Genomic DNA, 20,337 nt, shown 5'->3' with positions numbered 1-20,337 from the left:
ATAGAGTACCGGAGCCGCGCGGAAATAAGAGGCACGCTTGCACCAGACACTGTCCACGTCATGGAGACTAGGCCAGTTGCCATCTGTCCGGAGTCTAGACTCCACGCCCTTTCGAGAACGGCGCTGCGGCGCAGGGAGCCGTAATCGGCATGTCTGTCTGCGTCTGCTTCTGCTTTGGCGATGGGAGGCAGACAACGGCGCAGGACGATGAATGAGCGGTCACCCGAGTGGAATCCCTCAGTCCCCTCACAGCTGTGCTGTCATCTCATCTCCAGTCACTTGTGGATGTCGACATGTTGGCCAAGAAACAAAGGGGTCCAAGAAGCCTTGGTCTGCTCAGTTCCTTGGTTGAAGTATCAACTCCGAGTCATTGGGCTGGATTACAACAAGAGCGTTTCTTCATGCTCACTCAGACAGGGACGGAGGCTCCCACTCATTCATTTAAAGAGGCGCTGGGCACGGCGAAGCTCCAAGCTGTCCCTCGGAACAAGTCGGTAAACGAAGTGCGTTTCCGCGGTGTTAGCGGTCGAAACACAACTGGTGTTGAAACCCAACTGTGGGTTTGTCAGAAAATTTCGCGGGCGAGTCACCACGGATGATACCCTCGATCGGAGACGAAACTCGTATGGTGACTGGTTGGGCGATGGAGATACGTTGTCCGGCGTGGGATTGCTGACATTGGCAACAGGCGCAGACCACCACCTCCGGCTCATCCACACCGACGGCCGGGCGGGTACCGATTGCCGTGCCGCGCCGATGTGTTTTGTCAGGACCGATTGCCGGTACCACATACACTAGGCCAAGCCGACTAGTGGCCCGGGCGGAATCACGTCTTATGGCATCATCATGGCGAACTTACACCAGCGCTTCTGTTCAACCAGAAGATCTGCCCCCTTTTGACCCCTATTTTCGACCGCACTCACCGTGAATCAGATAATGAGGAGAAGCTCAACCTCGATAGAGACGGAGGAGGAGTCCGGCCCCAAATATCTATTTTCTGAACGTCACGGCTCCCGGCTTTCGGGGCCGGCTGTTGGGGAAAGTTTGCCATTGTCAACATCCACTCCGGCGTCCGGGGCGATGGCGCAATTGCGGGATGTTCGACGGTACGGAGCAACCCCTGCGACCCATGGCCAATCACATTGCACTGTCTTCGTCACGAAAGGTTTAGCGTCGATGTCGTGATTGCTCCCAGACCACGCCTCTTGCTTAGAGATGCAAATTCCTCAGCGCTTGTTCAATGCGATGCTCCAAACAAGCTGCGATTGCGCAATAGTTGGGAAGCGGGCTCTCGTCCCTCAGTCCCTCTCTCGGCCTTTGGTTCGATCGGGGCTCCTGTCTGAGAATGGGTTGGAAAGCAAATTAGTAATGTTGCTTGGTGATGGCCCTGTGCCCAATATGAACAAGTCATCCTCCTCCCGCCTCTTTAACTCGCGGTGTAAGTTCTGCCTGCCTCAAGTGCCTCTTGTCCTCATAAATCAACTACTGCCTTCTTCCTCTTCTCTGATCCGAGCATCTGAACTCACTTTCCCCAGCTTCAGCATCTTGCGTCATTTGCCTTTAATCCATCTTGTCTCTTGATCAAAGCCTTGTCGAGTGAAATATACCCCGGGTTTTCAACACCCATACACTCTTGCAACCACTACTCGTCATATACTCGTGGTGCCTCGCAACCACACATCAAACCCCTTCTCCCTCAACTCATACACAAACCTCACACAATGGCTGCCGTTGCTGAGCCCACGACGCAGACGTCCTCCGTCGAGTCGTCTCCTCGGTTGAACGCCGCCGATGCGGCAAAGCTTGATCGTGTCGAAGTCGAGTCCGGATATGGTTCCGCCACCGATGCCTCATCGACATCGTCGTCCATCCCCGCGCTCCCCTTGATCTCCCTCACCCAACCCCACCTCAAGCACCTCAACGACCAGCTCGAGAACATGCACCCCCTCGACATCCTTCGCTTCTCAAAGATCATGTTCCCCAACCTTTTCCAGTCGACGGCCTTTGGCCTTACCGGCCTCGTCACCCTCGACATGCTCTCCAAGATCCAAAAGGAGAACCCCTCCGCCGCCAACGTCGACCTCATCTTCCTCGACACCCTCTACCACTTCAAGGAGACCCACACCCTCGTCGACCGCATCCAGGAGCGCTACCCCAACGTCGCCCTCCACATCTTCAAGCCCTACGGCGTCGCCTCCACCGAGGAGTTCGAGGCCATGTACGGTCCCAAGCTCTGGGAGACCGAGGCCGAGATGTACGACTGGATCGCCAAGGTCGAGCCCCTCCAGCGCGCCTACCAGGAGCTCGGCGTCGCCGCCATCCTTACCGGCCGCCGCCGCTCCCAGGGCGGCGCCCGCGACAAGATGCCCATCATCGAGGTCGACGACGAGCGCGGCGTCATCAAGATCAACCCCATGGCCAGCTGGTCCTTCAAGCAGGTGCAGGAGTACATCAAGACCCACAACGTCCCCTACAACGACCTCCTCGACCAGGGCTACAAGTCCGTCGGCGACTGGCACTCCACCGTCCCCGTCAAGGAGGGCGAGGACGAGCGCGCCGGCCGCTGGAAGGGCCAGCAGAAGACTGAGTGCGGTATCCACAACAAGAAGTCGCGCTACGCGCAGTACCTCGAGGAGATGGAGCGCAAGGCCGTCGAGGCCAAGGACGCCGCCCCCGCGTCGTCGGCCGAGGCGGCCAAGCAGGGCGAGGCGGCCATCGCGCCCATCGTCAAGGCGGAGAAGGAGGAGCAGGCTATCGCATCGATCTAGAAGCGTTGTTTTGGCTCTGGTGCGATTTGGGACTTGCTTTCTTTTATTAATGACCTGTATATACATGATGCATGACGGCGTTCAGGGAGGAAACAAAAATCAAGGGACGGTAAGGGACAGCATGCAGGCGTTCCGGATGAATCCAGGCCAAGGGCCAGGTGGTATCTCGCATTCAGCGGATACTCGATTCTACTTCGTAGATAGCATAAGCAAAAGACATTATGAATCAATCGATCGATCAATAAACTTGATGATCTTAATTAAGTGAGACGTGAAGTGAGGAAAGAGACGTGGTGAGGCTCTAATCTCTGTGTCCCACAGGGACCCCGCATTCGGAGGATTAGTGGGAAACACTGAAGGCGTATCCTAAGATCATAACACAATCCAAGTGAAATTTGGTGTGGCAAAGATAGCCCACTGACATGTCATCTGCAAAGCTTAATTTTGACAGCTAGATTGGTTCAGGTGACATCTCGTGACCACCTTCCCAAATCCACAACGATGGATTACTCATATAACACTGCCGCAATCATATGGTTCTCCAGAAAACTGAGAATATCATCTGATACCATGCACGCTTGATCATATTGTACGGCAGGAATCTTGGAGCGCCTGGAGCTGATTGGCCAGCTCAGATCGAGGCAACTAAAAGATCATGAAGCTGGGTCGCAAGCAGCTCTTGGTGTACCCGTTGGGACCCGTGCAAGAACCATGATTCAAGCCCATGATAGAGTATTCGCTCACACGAAAGAGTAGTCCAATATGAGTCTCATTGAGCTTCAATATAATCTACTACGTTCTCCTCATCGAAAATGAATAATGGATGGGATAACTTGAATGATGTGTAGTAAAGGTCACCCAGGCAAAAGGCATGTCTCATAATATATAAGCAAGCTACGTTGTCTTTCTTTGCTTGACTAAGAGTTTCTCCAACTGTGATGTTTGAAAATGTGACACCTTCAGAAAATTTGAAGCGCCCTTGCGTTCATGGCCAGGTCATTTTTGTTATCACGAATATTGATGGGATTTCACTACCATCCAATCACTATGCGTCATGAATATTCAAAACAACCGCCATCAGTGACCAAGCCAAGGATAAGATACAAGGACACAAGCAAGGCATCGACGGATATTCAGGCGATATGCATTGCTCGTAGGTGGGAAGCACCACGATATTTCTAACCATCTTGTCATCCTCTCTGTCTATTATATGCGACGTTTGTCACAACGGAGCGTAGGATAGTGATTATTTGCCCGCTACATGCTACCAGGGTAACAGAGAGCCCTTGCAAGTATCATCGAGATCAGCTGACACCACGGACATGAGCGATTTCCAAGTCATTTTACCTGGATGTGACCCCAATGAGTGAACCGCATGCTCGGACTCTCCCGAGCTCTTCCCTGTATTGATCCAGGCACGCAATCAGGAAACAAGAAGTGACAGTCATACGATGAGCAGTATACCATAGACTCTGGGCATCCAAGATACCGGCGTCGTCGAGCGAATGAATGAGCATATACACGCAAAGCTAGGGATAACGATCACCGACGTGGCGGCGGTCAAGTTAGATTATATATTAAAAACACAACACCACATGCACCAGATAACCTGATTTAATAAGAACTTTCTCTGGTTCACTATTTCTTCAAGGTAGCATCGGAGGGCAGGGTAATATACAACAAGCTTGGGTGCGCCGGCTCTCGTCCCGAAGACGCACTGTGTAAAGAGTCCCAAACTCACACGGCTGAGGTACCTCACAGCACTCACGACTGCACACTTTTTTATCTCACATGAGTCTAACCTGCGGGCAGACTTCACTTACACGCAGCCCAGCGTCGAGGAAAACAACTAGCTCAACGCCCAACACACGCCCGAATTCCCCGTATTCTTCCATCTCACAGCGACCGAATCAGTCAAGCTGCAGAAGAGAACCACCCGAGGCCAGCAAGGATTTGTTCCACCGGGTCGAGTGAGAGGCACACCCCTCTCCGTCGAAGGAACCCCCACTACAAAATATCCAAGCCCAAGTCGCATAGGTAGTTTACCAAGCCCAACTTGCCCCAGGGTCACAAGAGGAAGAGCGCCATGGCACCGCAGCAGAAGAACCAAGGACACCAACACCTGCCCGTCCCACCGGCAACCTTCACCACCCGTAAACACAAGATCCTGGAACAGCTCAGCGTGCCCGATGCAGAGTACACCGACGCCTCGCCCAAGGGGTCCGTGGACGTCGGTATCCGCGAGCTCATTGACGAGCTCAACGCCCTCGACGGTTTCGTCACGACGAGCAGCTGCGCGGGGCGCGTCAGCGTGTTTCTCGAGGGGCGTAAGGCGGGAGGAGCGGACCAGCGAGCAGCAGTAGCGGCAGTAGCCCCATCATCTTCTCAAGGCAACGAAGGCGATGACACCCCTGCCGCCGCGGCCCTCGAGACGATAGCTGGACCCGGAGGAAAGGGAGGCGGAGGCACGTGGCTGTTCGTATCGCACGATCCCGTTCCCGGATCGCACGACAACGACGAGGATCTGCTGCGCTTGTTTGGTCTCGTGGATGAAGACGCGGGAGGAGGAGCAGGGCAAGAACCAGGACGGGCTGTCGGAGTATCGGGTCGTTCTCAGTCTGGGCGACGGAAGCGGCTTGTTCACTTCAAGTTCGAGCCCATGGTATGCAAGACCGTCCCCCGTTTTCTCTCATGCATGATTTTATTTACACACACATATACTCTCACCTTGCCTCACTAGCCTCTCCTGCCGAGGCAATGTCACCCCAGAGACACATCCCTCCTTTCACACGTAGCCTGCGCAGCAACAAGACTCACACGACTGACATACACCTCCCCTGCATAGATCCTCCACGTCCTCACAGCATCTCTACCTCACGCCCAGCTCCTCCTCAAATGCGCCCTCGCAGCAGGTTTCCGCGAAAGCGGCGCCCTGAACCTCCTCCCCACCGCATCGCAAGGCGAAGACGAAGCCTTGTCGTCATCACCCGTGACACCAATGGTAGGCGTAAGAACAATGGGTCTCGCTCTTGAATCTCTAATCGGTTACGTCGATGAAGACGCCGCCGAAGGCAGCAGCGCACGTCGGCACTGCACCGTCACGCCAGACTACCTCCGCGACCTGCTCCACATCGCCAACGAGCGCTTCGTAGAAAACGCCGCCCGCATCGCGCGGTTCCGCACCGCCTTGCAGGAGGCCGTCGCCGGCCCCCCGCCAAAGACAGGCGAGGGCGGCGCCGCGTGGGAGGACGCCGACGCCAGGAGGGAGAGGAAGAGGGCTGAGGGCCTGCGGCGGAAGGAGGAGGTATTGGCTGCTAGGTTGAAGACGCAACAGCAGGAAGCTCCGTCAGAGGACCAAGGCCCGATAGAGCTGCTGACCAAGATATGAAGAATAAACAAAAATAAAGACTTCCGTTTAGGGGGGAGCTTGTGATGTGAACCAAGATTCATTCGCCATCTATACACTTTTTTCTCTCTTGTATGATTTGCCCGCCAGTAGCATGTTGTTACACTTTCACGTTCTACTGCCCTATTTCTTCTCTTCTTGATCCAGCGTATCTCTCAAACCCCCTTAGTGGCTCACAAAAAACGCAAATAAGGAAACCGTCCTCTCCCAACGGTCTCCAACTGTTTACAAAGGCAGACCCAGAGAGGGTCTCAACAATCCCCATCTTCCCTCATCCAACTCACGAGACAATCTTCTCAACCCACCCCTTCTCTAACCGCTTCACCTCCTCCTTGAAAGCCTCGACCTCCTGCCAGCAATCGAGCGGCCGGCGGTCATTATCCCGCAGACACCGCACGACGTTGCCGCGCGCCGTCTCAACCGCCTCGGGCAAATCGCGCACCTTCTTGCGCTCGGCGAGCTTGGCGCGCAGGGCCTCGACCTCCTTCTTGACGCTCTCGTGGCTGCGCTGGCCCTCGGGCGCGGGCTTGTCTTCGGTAGCGATCTTGTCGTGGGCGAGGCGGAGGGCCTCTGACTCTTTGGCCTGGAGGCGTTTCAGCTCCTCGGCGACGCGGCGCTGAATTTGGATCTCGGTGAGTTGCGTGCGGGATGCATCAGTCTGTGTTGTTTTAGCGCGAGAGGTTAGCTATTGGATCTTTGGCTTCTTGAGGGAATAGATGCGCCAAGGGGGGGAGGGATGAAGGACAGATGGAAAAGGTCGAGGCGGAGGACGAGGCTCCGGTTGGGAATTTGATGTAGAGCTTTTTATCGGAGGTGTTCCGGTTTATGTAGAGGAGGCAGTATTTACCTCATGGCTGGTCTGCAGGGACTCGACGAGGTCGTGGGAGATGCCGCTCGGCGAGCTGCTGCGCGAATCTTGGATCAGCCGACGGATTCTGCGAAAGGGGGGCAATTGGAAAGAACTTACGCCTTCCACAAGTGTGGAGGCGTGCTGGAGGACGGCTTTGACTCGCTGGCACCCATGATTGCGGCCTCAATGGCTGGAGAGGTGATTTGAATGTTTGGCCGTGATGGTATGGAATTTTCCGGACCGTGACAGTCGGTCGTCAAGCTGCAAGCTCCGATGGGCCGGCGAAGGTGCACGTGACAGACATCATGTTCCGCGACCTTAGTCATCAGCCAGACACGGACCACCAAGGATTATGCCATCTTGCTGGATCCCTGGCGTGGTGTGCTTACATAAGACATGAACAGACGGCAAGCGGGATTTCGGGCCACAAGCCAGAAAGACGCCTTGAGATTTCGGGCAGCTGTTGCGGGCTGGTACCGATTCCTCATTGTTCATATTCCAAACCGCCTTACCCACAATACGCAGATTCTGAACATTGTTCTGGAAGCTTTTGGAGGCGAGCACTATCTCCGTAACCTCTGGGCCGCATCCACAGTGACCCCCGCGCTCCTACCACGCGCGGCCCTTGGGCCAGGTATTTCATCATCCCATCTTGTTTCAAGGATCGCAGTCAACAGATAGGCGGAGTTGGCAGATGGGGATATCCAAGTTCGCTATCTGGTTCATCAAGATTGAGATAGGACGGCTATCTCGGTCAGATCCATGAGACGTGCGGAGCAGAAGCGCCCACGAACTCCCTCTGCGTTGGGTTGTCACTGAGCCCAGGATGGATGTGGAAATGTGCATGCCCCGGCGCCAAGAGGGCGGCAAGGGAAAAAGGAAGGAGAAGATACCTATCGTGATGAGGGGCTAGTTGCGAAAGAGAAGCATCTGCGTACGAATACAGATAGAGACTAAAGTGACGAGTGAAAATGAGGAAATTTGGACAAATCTCACGAACCGTCCGAATATCTCGGCTTCATCTGCACGCGTTTGTGTGCTAATGCATGCCAACGCTCACCTGAAGCGGACGGGGCCTGCAATATCGTTGAAACGATAGGTCACCGAACAAGCAAATGACTTCATGGGGGCGTCCCCTCTTCACCCACCGCACGTCTGCAGTCTTCCAGGCCTCCTCCCAGACCTCCCAGGCATGTTGGCAGGTTGCTGGCGCCTTGTAGCGGGCGGCTTGCCTCCCTCGCAGAATCCCCTCGGCCCCTCTAGACACTGAGGCCCATCTGGTCGACCCGGCCAGGCGGTTGCGAGGATGCCAAGTACCCATGGTGGACGTTGAACCTGGGAGCCTGGCCCTGGAAGGAGGGAAGACGCCTCTATACGGAATCTGGCTCCGAGGCCAAGTGCCAGGATGTTCGGATGTGTTAATTTGTTTGCAACGACGCTTAACAGGGACTCCCCGCTGAACTGAGCTGGAACCCCGGCGGGCACGGCTACGCCGTCACATCCCGCAATTTGTATGCGGCTGGACGAGAATTGCGAGGTCCCAAGGCGCGATTGAAGAAAATTCGCTGGTGGTTTGAAGGAGACGAGAACGTGGGATGGTTTACCCAGTCGGCTCGTCGCTCCGTCGCCGATGGAGTCCATTGTGAATACACTCTACTATGTATCTTGGCTTTTTTGCTTGGTAACTGTTCGGGGGCCATGCGAAGGCCGGGGTGCCCTATGCCGAAAGCGTTGATTGCTATCAAGATCAGACCGAGCTTTGACTCCTGACAGACCACACAGGCTCCGCGAGCTGCAGCCGTGACAGGAATCCTCAATGACAAGCGTATGAGTCTAAAATTTATTGAGGGGTAGATAATATCTGTCCAACAGCCGACTGGATGGCTCTAGACTTAGTAGTGCTGGAGATCCGACTAATGTTCGATTACGATCCCTCGGCTGCAAGTTGCAAGCTGCAACTAGCAGGGGAGACGAGATAGGGATATCGTTGATGTCAGTCGTGGCAAAAGGAAGAAGATTACTTGATAGTTTGGTTGATGAGCTGAGAGCACGGCAACCTCCGGAGCGGTATCACGGAACGTCAGGTGAATGCCACGGCAGAATCGGCCGAGAGGGACGGCATAGCATTATGCCTGAGACGTGGATTAATGACTTTGACGAGGGCTGATTCACATGCTCAGACAGCTTGAGCAATGAGTGGATGGTGGATCTGGCTTTCGAACTTCTTTTGGGAATTCCCTCCTCCTTTGGACACCCATCAGTTCGTCATCACCCGAGCGTCAGTTGCCGTCTCTTCCAGAATTCCGGAAGGGAGGAAAATGGTTGGGTCCTAAATGGATACGACGATAGCTGCGCATCTTATGACCCCGTTTCTGGACAATGTCTGTGTCACCGTTCCACACCACATCGGAATCCGGATGCCTTCTGATACACTAGTACGCAGAATCGAGAGTAGCCTGTGTTGGTGACCTCGTGGCGCTGGACCGAACGCCTTTGGTCTCGGCTTGGATCTCAACTCAGTGAACCAGATCAAGCCTGGCGCCAAACAGGACCCGAAGATGCGGATAACTGATGGGCACCAACGGGAATCCTAACGGATGAGTACATGATCAATATTGTCTCTGGCCTTGGAGACACTGGCCGGCTAGACGAGTCGTTTCCAACGGTCGGCTCATGGGGTCACCAAGACGAGACCACGAAGGGAACCACGGGATCTTTTGGGTTGAAAAGTCGGTGGCCCAGCCAATGATTGGAATTTCTTTTCGTTCATCTCAACGTGTTCCTTGGCGGCTGGGCAGAGGAGGCCTTGTTGGACGGTGGATGAGAGGCCCAGAAGAGACCCCAAAACCCCGTCGTGTTCGGTCACTTTAGTGGATCTTCTGTGCAAGTCGAGAATTGCTACAGCTTTGTGCCATCTGCGAAGCTGAGGAGACATGTTGAGTTCAGGTTCAGTCGGACCCATGAGAGATAAGCAGCAAATCAGCAGCTGTTAATGAGAAGGATTGGTTGTTGTGCTTGGCATCTTGCGCGAACTGGTCCAGCTGGCACTAGCCGATAGGTCGAGGGCGAGTGTTCACCCGAGCCCGCATCCTTGTTCGTCCGGTCTCTTCCCCTGTCGTTTCCTAGGCTGTGTCTGTTCGCCCCTGGATGAGGGCCCCTTGGCTGGCTGTCAAGCCCTCTGAGAGACGCAGTCCAGTCAGCAACGCTGCCACACTGGCAAGCCCAAGAAGTGATTTTGACCAGTCAAATCACTCAGGGGTCAGGAAGATGGCGAAAAGCCTGGAAACACTCGACCATTCAGACTGCGTGTTTGCCCAGGAACGATGGCTCGGCGGAATCTCCCAGGAGAAGCCAAGGGACCTGCAATGGCCAGTTGCAGCGGTGTCCTGAGTTACTGAGCCATGAACTTTCAACAGAGTCTGCAGTTGTGCAGCGAGCACACCTTGTTCCCACTGACCCGTAGACCCTGAGGACCCCAAGTCCCTGATTTTGGGATGACCGAGGCGTAGGGTGAGACCATTTGCGGCATGAGATTTGACGATGAAGGAGAGAGCATCTTATCCCTCAGCATTCCACCCGTCCCAAGATAAAGACTTGACGATGAATGGCCCCCCGGAAGAACAATTAAGGTATCGGATTGTCGAGAGACGAGGGAAGCGAATGAAAATCATGGTAATCAACACGGCCGAGCAGCCAGGGGCCATCCCTTCAGCCTCAGCGAACGGCAACACTGGATCTCAATGATTGGCGACCAGGGATCGACTCCCACAGAGCCTGTCCCTGTGTGTACAGAATAAAGTGCTTGTGTACGTATCCCCCCGTCAGTGACATCCCTGCGTTCACCGTGAGCGACTTGCCTCTTCTTGACCGCTGGCCATGACCCCCTCCTTTTATCCCACTCTCACCTCAGTCTTGCACAAAGTGCGAAGTCCCTTTGCTTTCCTGGGTTGTTCCTGTTCCTGCATCATTGACTTGCTTTCCGTGCTCCATTCGCCATCTCCGCCGGGGTCATCAGTTGGCACTGGCATGAGCAACACCGGTACGTGGGTCGATGTGCAAGGCGCAGTGATTCCATTCTAGCAACCATAGGATCGGAATAGGGTTAGACTGACGGCTCGGTGGGCAGATGTGGTCTTGGTACCCTTGGATTTGCTCCTCTTTTTGACCATTGAGTTGAGAATTGCGTGTCTGTAGTACTCTATACGGTTGAGGTGGTAGGACTGGAATCGGTATCAAGCTGACAAGGCAGTCGCACGTAGCCGCGGAGTGGAAAAGGGGTACATGGCTAGCGCACCGTATATGTGAGGGCCACGCAGGTACCAAGCTGTGCCATACCATGCCATGCCCGACCTTGGTTCCTCGTCTCGTTCGTGAGAATGCTCGGCAGGTTATTGGCGCAGAGGAGTCCCCGTATCTGTCTGTATCTGTATCCTGGTTTGGTAACGGATACTTGCCGAAGCCAGCTCGGAGTGCTGGAGCCTGCGTGTACCTGCGAATAGATGAACAAGAAGCTGGCAGAAACCAGTCAAGCGTGGGCTGTGAGGTCCAGTCGATCCAGTCATTCCCGTTTTGCCCTTGCACGCCACCTCAGATCCAGGGGGAATTGGGAATGGACCATGTTGCCCTTCCCAGCTAGAGCCCAGAAAATCCAGTCCAGGCCGCCCCAAGAGGAGCCAACGCCTACCTAGTAGGAGGAGAGGAGCCTCTCGGCGGCGCTACCGTGGGCCCCCCGGCCCCGTCGTGGCTCGCAGGAGGTCCTTCATGGCCCGTCCCAGCCAGTCTCTTTAAAGTACCTTAATCGCCCTCTCCACGCCCGGTGATCCCAACCACTCTCTGTTTCTCCTCGCCCGTTGTCACGCTGACTCTCTTCGGTCTCCTTTCGGTGAGACGGTTCGCTTTCGACTGGAATTCTGGAATTCGACTATTTTTTCTTCTTTGCAAAAGAGAGGCTGGACAACACTCGACGACGTTACACGTATTCTTCTTCTTTGGTGGATACCGATTTGGACTTGTTTCGAGGAACAAAGGACTGAGCAACGAAAGAAAGAGCAGAGAGCGCGAAACATACAGCAGGGGGAGCTGAACATCTGAGGTCATTGGACGAACACCACCCACCAAACGCCAGGCAAAAACGGAAACAACAACCGTTGAACCCGACCCTTCCAACCTCACTCTGGAACTTACAACCACATCACCACCCTCACAGCACCTTCCTTCCCTCACGCTCTTTTTCTTGCTCTTTTGCACCGTTTGCACCTTCCTTGAAAACATTTTCCACATTCACTAAAACCACGTGAGAATCCTCGCTTGTTGATCACACACCCCCTTCCCCTCCCTTTCGGCAAATCAGCGCTCGGTCCTGCCTTCGAATATCGAACAAACCCACGCCCATTCTTTCCCATTCAATCCAACTCCGTCAGCGGCGGTGTACACTCGTTTTTTCTCTCATTCCAAGACAACCAAAAAAAGCTCGCGCTACGCATCACATTCAAGACATTTTCAACGTCTCCGTTGTCTTGTTTTACTTCATTTTCGTCATCCAGCAATCCAGCAAATCCGGGCATTTCAGCTTTTTTTTTTGAAAATCCCCATCATTCACCTGCTCAACTTCTCCACACTCGACAAAAGGGATTCCGGCTCCTCGATTCCGAAAAGGACGCGGCACGAGATACTGCGAAGGACCACCTGAGAGACGCACAATATATTGACGTTGCTTCGTCCCCCCGTCTTCTCATACGTCAACTTCAGCCACCTGCCTTTTCTCAATTTGTTCAACCGGCTGCTGCTCGGCCAGATTCAGATCGACCTTGACCTCATTTGGATCGCCAATACACCGACCGCCCTCGCTTCCAGGCAAACGATCAGCACAAGGGTATCGACGCAACGACTATCCGGATTTTAATTCCCCTGGTTGACTTGACGTTCCGTCATTCAGCTTTCGCACATCACTCACCTCGAGGTTGGACGCATTCCTCAGTGACTCGGTCTCCTGCAGTACCTCGACTCATCACACGTCACCGTCGACACTGTGCTGATACTTACAAAGGCTTCCGCTTCACTTATTCGGAACAGGCCTGCTATCCCCGTTCTTTCTTTGTCATTCCGCTCTCGTCCCGAAGCACAATGACATTGTAGCCGAACGGCCCTTCTCGATAACAGTCTGACTTCTCGCTCTCGCGCCTGCCGGACCGTTCTAGCAATTCAGCCTAGCCCAACCAAACGAGGCTATCTAGCTCACGTCCTCGGGAGAAACGAACACTCCTTCACCTTTCGTACTCGACTTTTAAGATTTACAGCAAACACAAACAACACATCCGACCAGATGGACTCTCACCGGCGCAGGATCGCCGGCCTGGTGGCGGATTTTATCCCCACCCAGATCCTTCAACAACGTGCTCATGCCGCTGCCACAACGGGGGCGGCTGAGGCCACCTCCACCATCTCTCCTTACCACTCCAACCTTGCTGGTGTAAACCAGCCCGTCAACATGCTGTTCAAGGACATGCTCTGGGCTAGCTTTGGTGGAATGGCAATTGTCGTCCTGGTTATCACCATCAGCCGTATCCTCTGGGCCCAGCTTCGTCATGTCTCGGCCATGTCGGTTGAGGGTGAGAGGCAAAACTACTGGAAGACGGCTCAGTGGAACTGGATGCCCAGCTTGAAGAAACATCTCATGTACGCCCCTCTCTGGAACAAGCGCCACAACAAGGAGATCAAGCTCTCGAGCGCTATCGGCATCGGCACCTTGCCTTCTCGCATGCACAGCGTCATCCTCGGATTCTATATCGCCAGCAACATGATCTACATGTTCTTCCTGAACTGGGAGAATGCCAACCTGTACTCTTTCTGCGCCGAACTCCGTGGTCGCTCCGGCACACTCTCCGTCGTGAACATGGTGCCGCTCATCATTCTTGCCGGCCGCAACAACCCGTTGATCGGCATGCTTCACGTTAGCTTCGACACCTACAACCTTCTTCACCGATGGGTTGGCCGCATGTCTGTCATCGAGGCTGTCCTTCACACTATTGCCTGGTTGATTGTCCAGATCGCCGACAGCGGATGGGATGGCGTTTGGCATAGGATGTCCAACGAGCTCTTCATTGGCTCGGGCATGGCTGGTACGCTCGCTCTCATTGTCATCATGATCTTGTCGTTCTCGCCCGTTCGCCACGCCTTCTACGAGACTTTCCTCAACGTCCACATCATCCTCGCATTCTTCATCTTCCTGATGACCTACATCCACTGCGCCGTCGCTGGTCTTGCGGGTGGCCTTCCTCAACTCCCCTGGATGATTGCTATCTTCATTCTCTGGTTCCTTGAGCGTATGGCCCGCATTGTTCGTGTCGCTTACATGAACTGGTCTGACCGCGGTACCACCGATGCCATTGTCGAGGCCGTTCCTGGCGAGTGCACTCGTGTCACCATGAACCTTCCTCGCTACGTCGACGTCAAGCCTGGCACTCACGCCTACCTGAGATTCAAGGACATCCGCCCCTGGGATTGCCACCCCTTCTCCATCGGCTGGGTTGAGCATATTCCTGACCACCGCTCGCTGCCTCTTGGAGTGGACGAGGAGAAGGCTACGCTCACTGCCATTGACAAGAAGAACACAACGACCTCCATCTCTTTCATTATCGGTGCTCAGAGTGGCTTCACTCGTGATCTTTACAACGTTGCCCGCCAGAGCGGTGACCGCGCTATTCGCATGAAGGCTTGCGTTGAAGGTCCCTACAGTGGCCATCACTCGCTCGACTCGTATGGTCACGCGGTCCTCTTCGCCGGCGCTACTGGCATCACTCACGGTATTTCCTACCTCAAGCCCCTCATCGATGGCTACAACAACGGCAGCGTTGCCACGAGACGCATCACCCTCGTCTGGATCGTCCGTGACTACGAAGCTCTCGAGTGGGTTCGTCCCTGGATGGATACTATCCTTCGCCTCCCCAACCGAAAGGACATCCTCCGTATCCAGCTATACATCACTCGCCCTCAGAACTCTCAACAGATTGTTTCGGCATCCAACACAGTCCAGATGTTCCCTGGCCGCCCCAACATTCCTCTGATTATGAAGCGTGAGGTGTCGGAGCAGCAGGGCGCCATGTGCGTCCACATCTGCGGCCCCGGTGCTCTCGCTGATGACGTGAGATCTGCGGTGAGAGAGGTGCAAGACGAGGGCACAGTGGTTGACTTTGTGGAGGAGAGTTTCACGTGGTAGAAAGAAGAAAGATACCCCACGAAAGATCCGAAGTGGACATGATTTTCAAATCTTTGGGCGTCAACGGTACCAAGCGGGGAAAAGCGCAGTGTTTTTTACCATCTCTTTTTTTGCGGATCATCAGGATCAGATCGACATGGACATGCTTCTCACGGCCGATGCCTTGTCTCTAATGGCTCGCTCTCTTCTAACTGTGTACATATTTCACACACCAACTCTTTGGGGCTGAACACATGAGATGGAAAGGTGGACTCTGGACGCACTTTCTGTCGCTGGTTGCCTCGGGCAGTTTTTTCTGGTCTCCCCAGGTTTTCTGGGAAGACATTTTGTCTAATTGTTGGACGTATATATCCCCCCACACGCAGAGCACATCTCCCACTGCGAGACAAAGCAGCAGATCGATGTGGCCCTGTCGTTGTAAATAGCATCCGCCTGTCATGAAGATAGACCTACTTAGACGAAGACGTCAATCGGATTTCAAACAAACTTCTCGCTTCCCAATGACCATTGCGTGACCTCATGTACACCCTAGATAACGTGACGAAGCTGTTATCAATTCTCAACGTACCCTAGTCCCCGTTGCTGTACGCCTTCTCAGTTAACAACAGTATACGGAGTACGTGCACTGAAAGAAGACATCGGAAAGCGGCTTCTCAGCTACCTACTCCGCATTCTGATTCTCATGGTGCCTGGGGTGACACTTGCTAGACGACGTTGCTGGCCACCTACGACTTTCTCGAATGAGGAAGTCGCAAGTGGATGTGCGGAGTTTGAGACATCTGGTTCAGCTGTGACTCAGCCCATGACGGAGCTGGCGTGGCCAAGTTTGCCAAACGGCTGGAGTGACACAAGAGTGGCTGCTTTCATCACCATCGAAACCTGGAAGATGATGTGTGCTGCGTTGCCAAATTCTTGTAGTTGGAGTAGGGAATTACATTGGGAGTCGAGGTCGCATATTTGAGGAGGGCTTCAGGATTACTCTCATCTCTTAAGGCGGAAGATGATGACTAGGTACCGTATCAAGTACCGTCTGTGGGGAAGGGGCGTGTTGTATATCCCAGATCGCAAATCACCTCTTCAACCAACGACCTCTGGAAACCATCGGCTTTTTGGAGAGACTCCAGAAGTCTGAAGCTCCGAGTCAGCCGCATCAAGTCAAATCCAACCTCTCCCATTGGAAAGTTTGGCTGCATCGATCAGCCTCATCGATCGTGGAGAGAGTCGCGGTGAGGGGAGTTTGGACGTGCGATGCAAACCGAGCCGGTCATCGGCCGGGACTAAGAGCGTAGTGGACCCGTCCGCCCCATCACCGACTTCTTTCCGGGCCACCACCTGGCACACGATAAGTTGACCGTGGGGTTTTTGCGGAAAACTTGAGTAATTTTGCGAGCGATGTTCGGAGATGGGCTTGGATTACACGGCCGGTTAGGTTCGGCATACGTTCAACGACTGTTTATTATCATATCTGGCTTTCAGATTGAACAGCGAGCTTGTAGCTGTAGGGGGTTCCAATTGTTCTGGAAGGGCATTGTGCGGCCGAGCTTTACAAGGCGTGACCGTCTTCTTCGAGTACCTACCCAAGATGGAGAGAACGAGTCAGGTCATGCAGCCTCTATCACGATGAAGAAATCAGACGAAGGCCAGAGCGGAATTGATAGATTTCCGAACACCTTACATAAGGTACCTACTTGGGTAGATGCAGACAACTGTTGGTGTGACGGCCGAGTAATTGCCGTTTTGCTCTACAATTGGCCGCGATGACAGCATTGCTGGGTGTCCAGCGTGCCTGCCCGCCGTGGACGGTTGCTGCCCACCTGCTGTTGCGCAACTTTCAACCCCGCCATCCGCAACCGGTGGCACCAGCCAATAAGAACCGTTGAATGTCGTTTAGAGGGCGTCCCAGAGGGCGTAATGTGGGGTCTGTGGGCACGGGCGTTGCCCCGCCTTGACATTGAATTTGGAGAAAGGGCGAAGGAGGGTAAAAAAAGTAAAAAAGATTTTTTTACTTTGGGTTAAGAGAAGTGAAAAAAAAAAAAATCGATTTGGCAATTGCGGCTGGTGCAACTGCCTTCGTCCAATGCGAGGGAGCTGGGCACCGATTTGCGGCCCTGCGCTGCGGGAAAGAGCAGACTGCATGTACATCCATCCAATGAGTTGAAAACTTGCCTTGATGGTGCCTTGTACTGTTTTCCCCGGCCGGCATGCGGGACGGGATTGAAGCCTTCTAGGTGCGTTTAGTTGTGCCATACAGTGACAGGCAACGGCAGTAAGTGGAGTGATGGGAAAGTCTAGACATGCAAATGGCCGCTTTAATGACAAGATTCCATCCAATCCAGCAAAGCAAAAAGCCAAAACAACATAAAAGTAATAGCGAGAGATTTGATCATAGGCAGCGTGTGAGGTACATGCATACACCTTTGGGCTGTTCCCTTCCCTTAATGCCGTTTATGGTGGAGGAGAGGGGGGGGGGGGGTGCCGGCCATGGCTCTCCACGTCCTCCGTGCTCGTAGTCCCCGGATCTTTGCGACTACGAACTTTGTGACTCAATTCACTTTTTCCTTTCCTATCCTTCCCTTCCACCCCTGACTCTGAATTACAATCACATCGACTGTTCTTCTACAAATACCCTCTTTAGCTTCTGGCCCTTTTACTTCTTCCCGCTGGTCAAGATACTCTCTCTCTCTCACCTGTTTTCCCCAAATCAGACTGTGACGCCATCCCACCAGGACCAGATCCGCCCCTCCGATCACGACCTGAAAATCTGCCCCGCACTCGCCCAAGATGCCCATGTAGGTGACTCAATTGCCGCCCAAAAATCAGACGATGAACTCGACACAAAATCGCCTTGGAGATTTCAGACTAACCTTGCTCTGATGCCAGGCTCAAGGAACCGTGGAAGAAGTACAAGCCCTTCCCGGCTCTGAACCTCCCGGACCGTCAATGGCCCTCCAAGACCATCACGAAAGCCCCGCGCTGGCTGTCGACCGACTTGCGCGATGGCAACCAGAGCTTGGTTGACCCAATGGTATGTCTGCTCCGCGGCCCCCTCCAAATGTCTCGAAGCGGTGGCACTAATATGGACCCCTTACACAGAACGGTGACGAGAAATGGCGTTACTTCAAGATGCTGTGCGACTTGGGCTACAAGGAAATCGAAGTATCCTTCCCCTCTGCCTCGCAAACCGACTTCGACTTCACCCGTCGCCTCATCGAGACCCCCGGCGCCATCCCCGACGATGTATACCTCCAAGTCCTCTCCCCCTGCCGTGAGGACCTCATCAGGAGGACAGTAGAGTCCCTCAAGGGTGCCAAGAACGCCATCGTCCACATCTATCTCGCGACGAGCGAGTGCTTCCGCAGGGTAGTGTTTGGTTTCAGCGAGGACGAGAGCGTTGAGCTCGCCGTCAAGTGCGCCAAGCTGGTGCGCTCCCTGACCAAGGACGACCCTTCGCAGTCCGGCACAAACTGGCAGTTCGAGTTCAGCCCAGAGACCTTCTCCGACACCTCCCCCGAGTTCGTCGTCCGCATCTGCGAGGCCGTCAAGGCCGCCTGGGAGCCCACCGTTGAGGTCCCCATCATCTTTAACCTCCCCGCCACCGTCGAGATGTCCACCCCCAACGTCTACGCCGATCAGATTGAGTTCTTCTGCAGAAACGTCACCGAGCGCGAGAAGATCGCCGTCTCCCTTCACCCCCACAACGACCGCGGATGCGCTGTTGCCGCCGCAGAGCTGGCCCAGATGGCTGGCGCCGACCGTGTCGAGGGCTGCCTCTTTGGTAACGGCGAGCGCACCGGAAACGTGGACCTCGTCACTCTCGGCCTGAACCTGTACACGCAGGGCGTCCACCCCAACGTCGACTTCTCGGACCTGAACCGCGTCATCGACATGGTCGAGGTCTGCAACAAGATCCCCGTCCACCCCCGCGCCCCCTACGGCGGCTCCCTCGTCGTCTGCGCCTTTTCCGGCTCCCACCAGGACGCCATCAAGAAGGGCTTCCAGGTCCGCGAGTCGACCGTCAAGTCCAACGACGAGCACTGGCAGATCCCCTACCTGCCCCTCGACCCCACCGACATTGGCCGCACCTACGAGGCCATCATCCGCGTCAACTCCCAGTCCGGCAAGGGCGGCGCCGCCTGGATCATCCTGCGCAAGCTCCAGCTCGACCTCCCCCGTGGCCTGCAAGTCGCCTTCTCAAAGGTCGTCCAGGACAAGGCCGACCAGCTCGGTCGCGAGCTCCTCTCGGACGAGATCACGGACCTATTCGAGTCGACGTACTACCTCCGTGACAACCCGCGCTTCACCATTGTCGACTACAGCATCGCGCCCGACCGCTCGCAGTCCCCTGCGCCGCCCCAGCCCGGCAAGACCCAGGACACAAAGAACCTCAAGCGTGTGTTTGAGGGCGTCGTCTCCATCGACGGCAAGGAGTACAAGCTGCGCGGCCGCGGAAACGGTCCCATTTCCAGCTTGGCCAACGCCCTCAAGAGCGTGGGCGTCACCCTGGACGTCGAGGACTACAAGGAGCACGCCATTGGTGCCGGTCGTGATGTCAAGGCCGCCACGTACATTGAGTGCACGGCCACGGGCACCAAGCAGAAGTACTGGGGTATCGGTATCCACGAGGATGTGGTCCAGAGTTCTTTGACGGCCTTGTTGAGTGCCGCTAGCAACGTAAGTCGAATCCACTGTACATCTTTACATGGTGTAGTCGAGTACTAATAATCGAATTCACAGTTCGTCGGCAGCCGCCCCGGTAGCCCCATCATTGGCAAGCCCATTCCCTCGAGATCCATGAGCCAGGAGCTGGACCTCGAGTCAACGAACGGAACCAACGGCGAAGTACCGAATGTTGTGTCCGTCTTGGAAGAGAAGGCGAACGGTTTGTAAGGGAAGGGCTATAGGGCAACAGGTTATTGTTTTGTTTTTCAAGCATATAGGGACATGAGAAAAGTTTGGTTCAAAATGCATATCCAGGGGGGAAGAGAGATAGTCACAAAACAAAAGGATAAATGAATGGCATGTATGATGAGATGATACTATGTCGATGGCCGGTGATGTGGCAGCATGGCCGAGGGGTCTTCCCCCCACCCCCCCCCCC

At 54.6% G+C, this 20,337-nt stretch overlaps 7 protein-coding genes across 7 annotated transcripts; 6 read left to right on the top strand and 1 right to left on the bottom strand.

Moving 5' to 3' along the window:
- Nucleotides 1-1,721: 1,721 nt before the first annotated feature.
- Nucleotides 1,722-2,768, top strand: CABS01_16314 (phosphoadenosine phosphosulfate reductase; the record flags this gene model as incomplete). The annotated part of the gene is made up of 1 exon (XM_060549645.1): nucleotides 1,722-2,768. One exon carries the CDS (start codon nucleotides 1,722-1,724, stop codon nucleotides 2,766-2,768), a length of 1,047 nt encoding a protein of 348 aa, XP_060389497.1.
- A 2,086-nt stretch (nucleotides 2,769-4,854) lies between these two features.
- Nucleotides 4,855-6,156, top strand: CABS01_16313 (tRNA wybutosine-synthesizing protein; the record flags this gene model as incomplete). The annotated part of the gene is made up of 2 exons (XM_060549644.1): nucleotides 4,855-5,430; nucleotides 5,614-6,156. 2 exons carry the CDS (start codon nucleotides 4,855-4,857, stop codon nucleotides 6,154-6,156), a joined length of 1,119 nt encoding a protein of 372 aa, XP_060389496.1.
- A 298-nt stretch (nucleotides 6,157-6,454) lies between these two features.
- Nucleotides 6,455-7,197, bottom strand: CABS01_16312 (uncharacterized protein; the record flags this gene model as incomplete). The annotated part of the gene is made up of 3 exons (XM_060549643.1): nucleotides 6,455-6,832; nucleotides 7,022-7,079; nucleotides 7,142-7,197. The coding sequence occupies 3 exons, from the start codon at nucleotides 7,195-7,197 to the stop codon at nucleotides 6,455-6,457; spliced, it is 492 nt and encodes a 163-aa protein (XP_060389495.1).
- A 950-nt stretch (nucleotides 7,198-8,147) lies between these two features.
- Nucleotides 8,148-8,794, top strand: CABS01_16311 (uncharacterized protein; the record flags this gene model as incomplete). Its single annotated transcript, XM_060549642.1, has 3 exons — nucleotides 8,148-8,240; nucleotides 8,288-8,437; nucleotides 8,471-8,794. The coding sequence occupies 3 exons, from the start codon at nucleotides 8,148-8,150 to the stop codon at nucleotides 8,792-8,794; spliced, it is 567 nt and encodes a 188-aa protein (XP_060389494.1).
- Nucleotides 8,795-11,360: 2,566 nt separating this feature from the next.
- Nucleotides 11,361-11,660, top strand: CABS01_16310 (uncharacterized protein; the record flags this gene model as incomplete). Its single annotated transcript, XM_060549641.1, has 1 exon — nucleotides 11,361-11,660. The coding sequence occupies one exon, from the start codon at nucleotides 11,361-11,363 to the stop codon at nucleotides 11,658-11,660; it is 300 nt and encodes a 99-aa protein (XP_060389493.1).
- Nucleotides 11,661-13,346: 1,686 nt separating this feature from the next.
- Nucleotides 13,347-15,239, top strand: CABS01_16309 (ferric reductase like transmembrane component; the record flags this gene model as incomplete). The annotated part of the gene is made up of 1 exon (XM_060549640.1): nucleotides 13,347-15,239. One exon carries the CDS (start codon nucleotides 13,347-13,349, stop codon nucleotides 15,237-15,239), a length of 1,893 nt encoding a protein of 630 aa, XP_060389492.1.
- A 2,781-nt stretch (nucleotides 15,240-18,020) lies between these two features.
- Nucleotides 18,021-20,126, top strand: CABS01_16308 (2-isopropylmalate synthase; the record flags this gene model as incomplete). The annotated part of the gene is made up of 4 exons (XM_060549639.1): nucleotides 18,021-18,028; nucleotides 18,120-18,264; nucleotides 18,333-19,910; nucleotides 19,974-20,126. 4 exons carry the CDS (start codon nucleotides 18,021-18,023, stop codon nucleotides 20,124-20,126), a joined length of 1,884 nt encoding a protein of 627 aa, XP_060389491.1.
- Between the last annotated feature and the right edge of the window lie 211 nt (nucleotides 20,127-20,337).

Source organism: Colletotrichum abscissum, assembly GCF_030869225.1.
Source record: "Colletotrichum abscissum strain IMI 504890 chromosome Unknown Scaffold_91.1, whole genome shotgun sequence".
NCBI lineage: Eukaryota > Fungi > Ascomycota > Sordariomycetes > Glomerellales > Glomerellaceae > Colletotrichum > Colletotrichum abscissum.
Note: the sequence above shows the minus strand (reverse complement) of the source record. Positions and strands in the feature narration are given on the sequence as shown.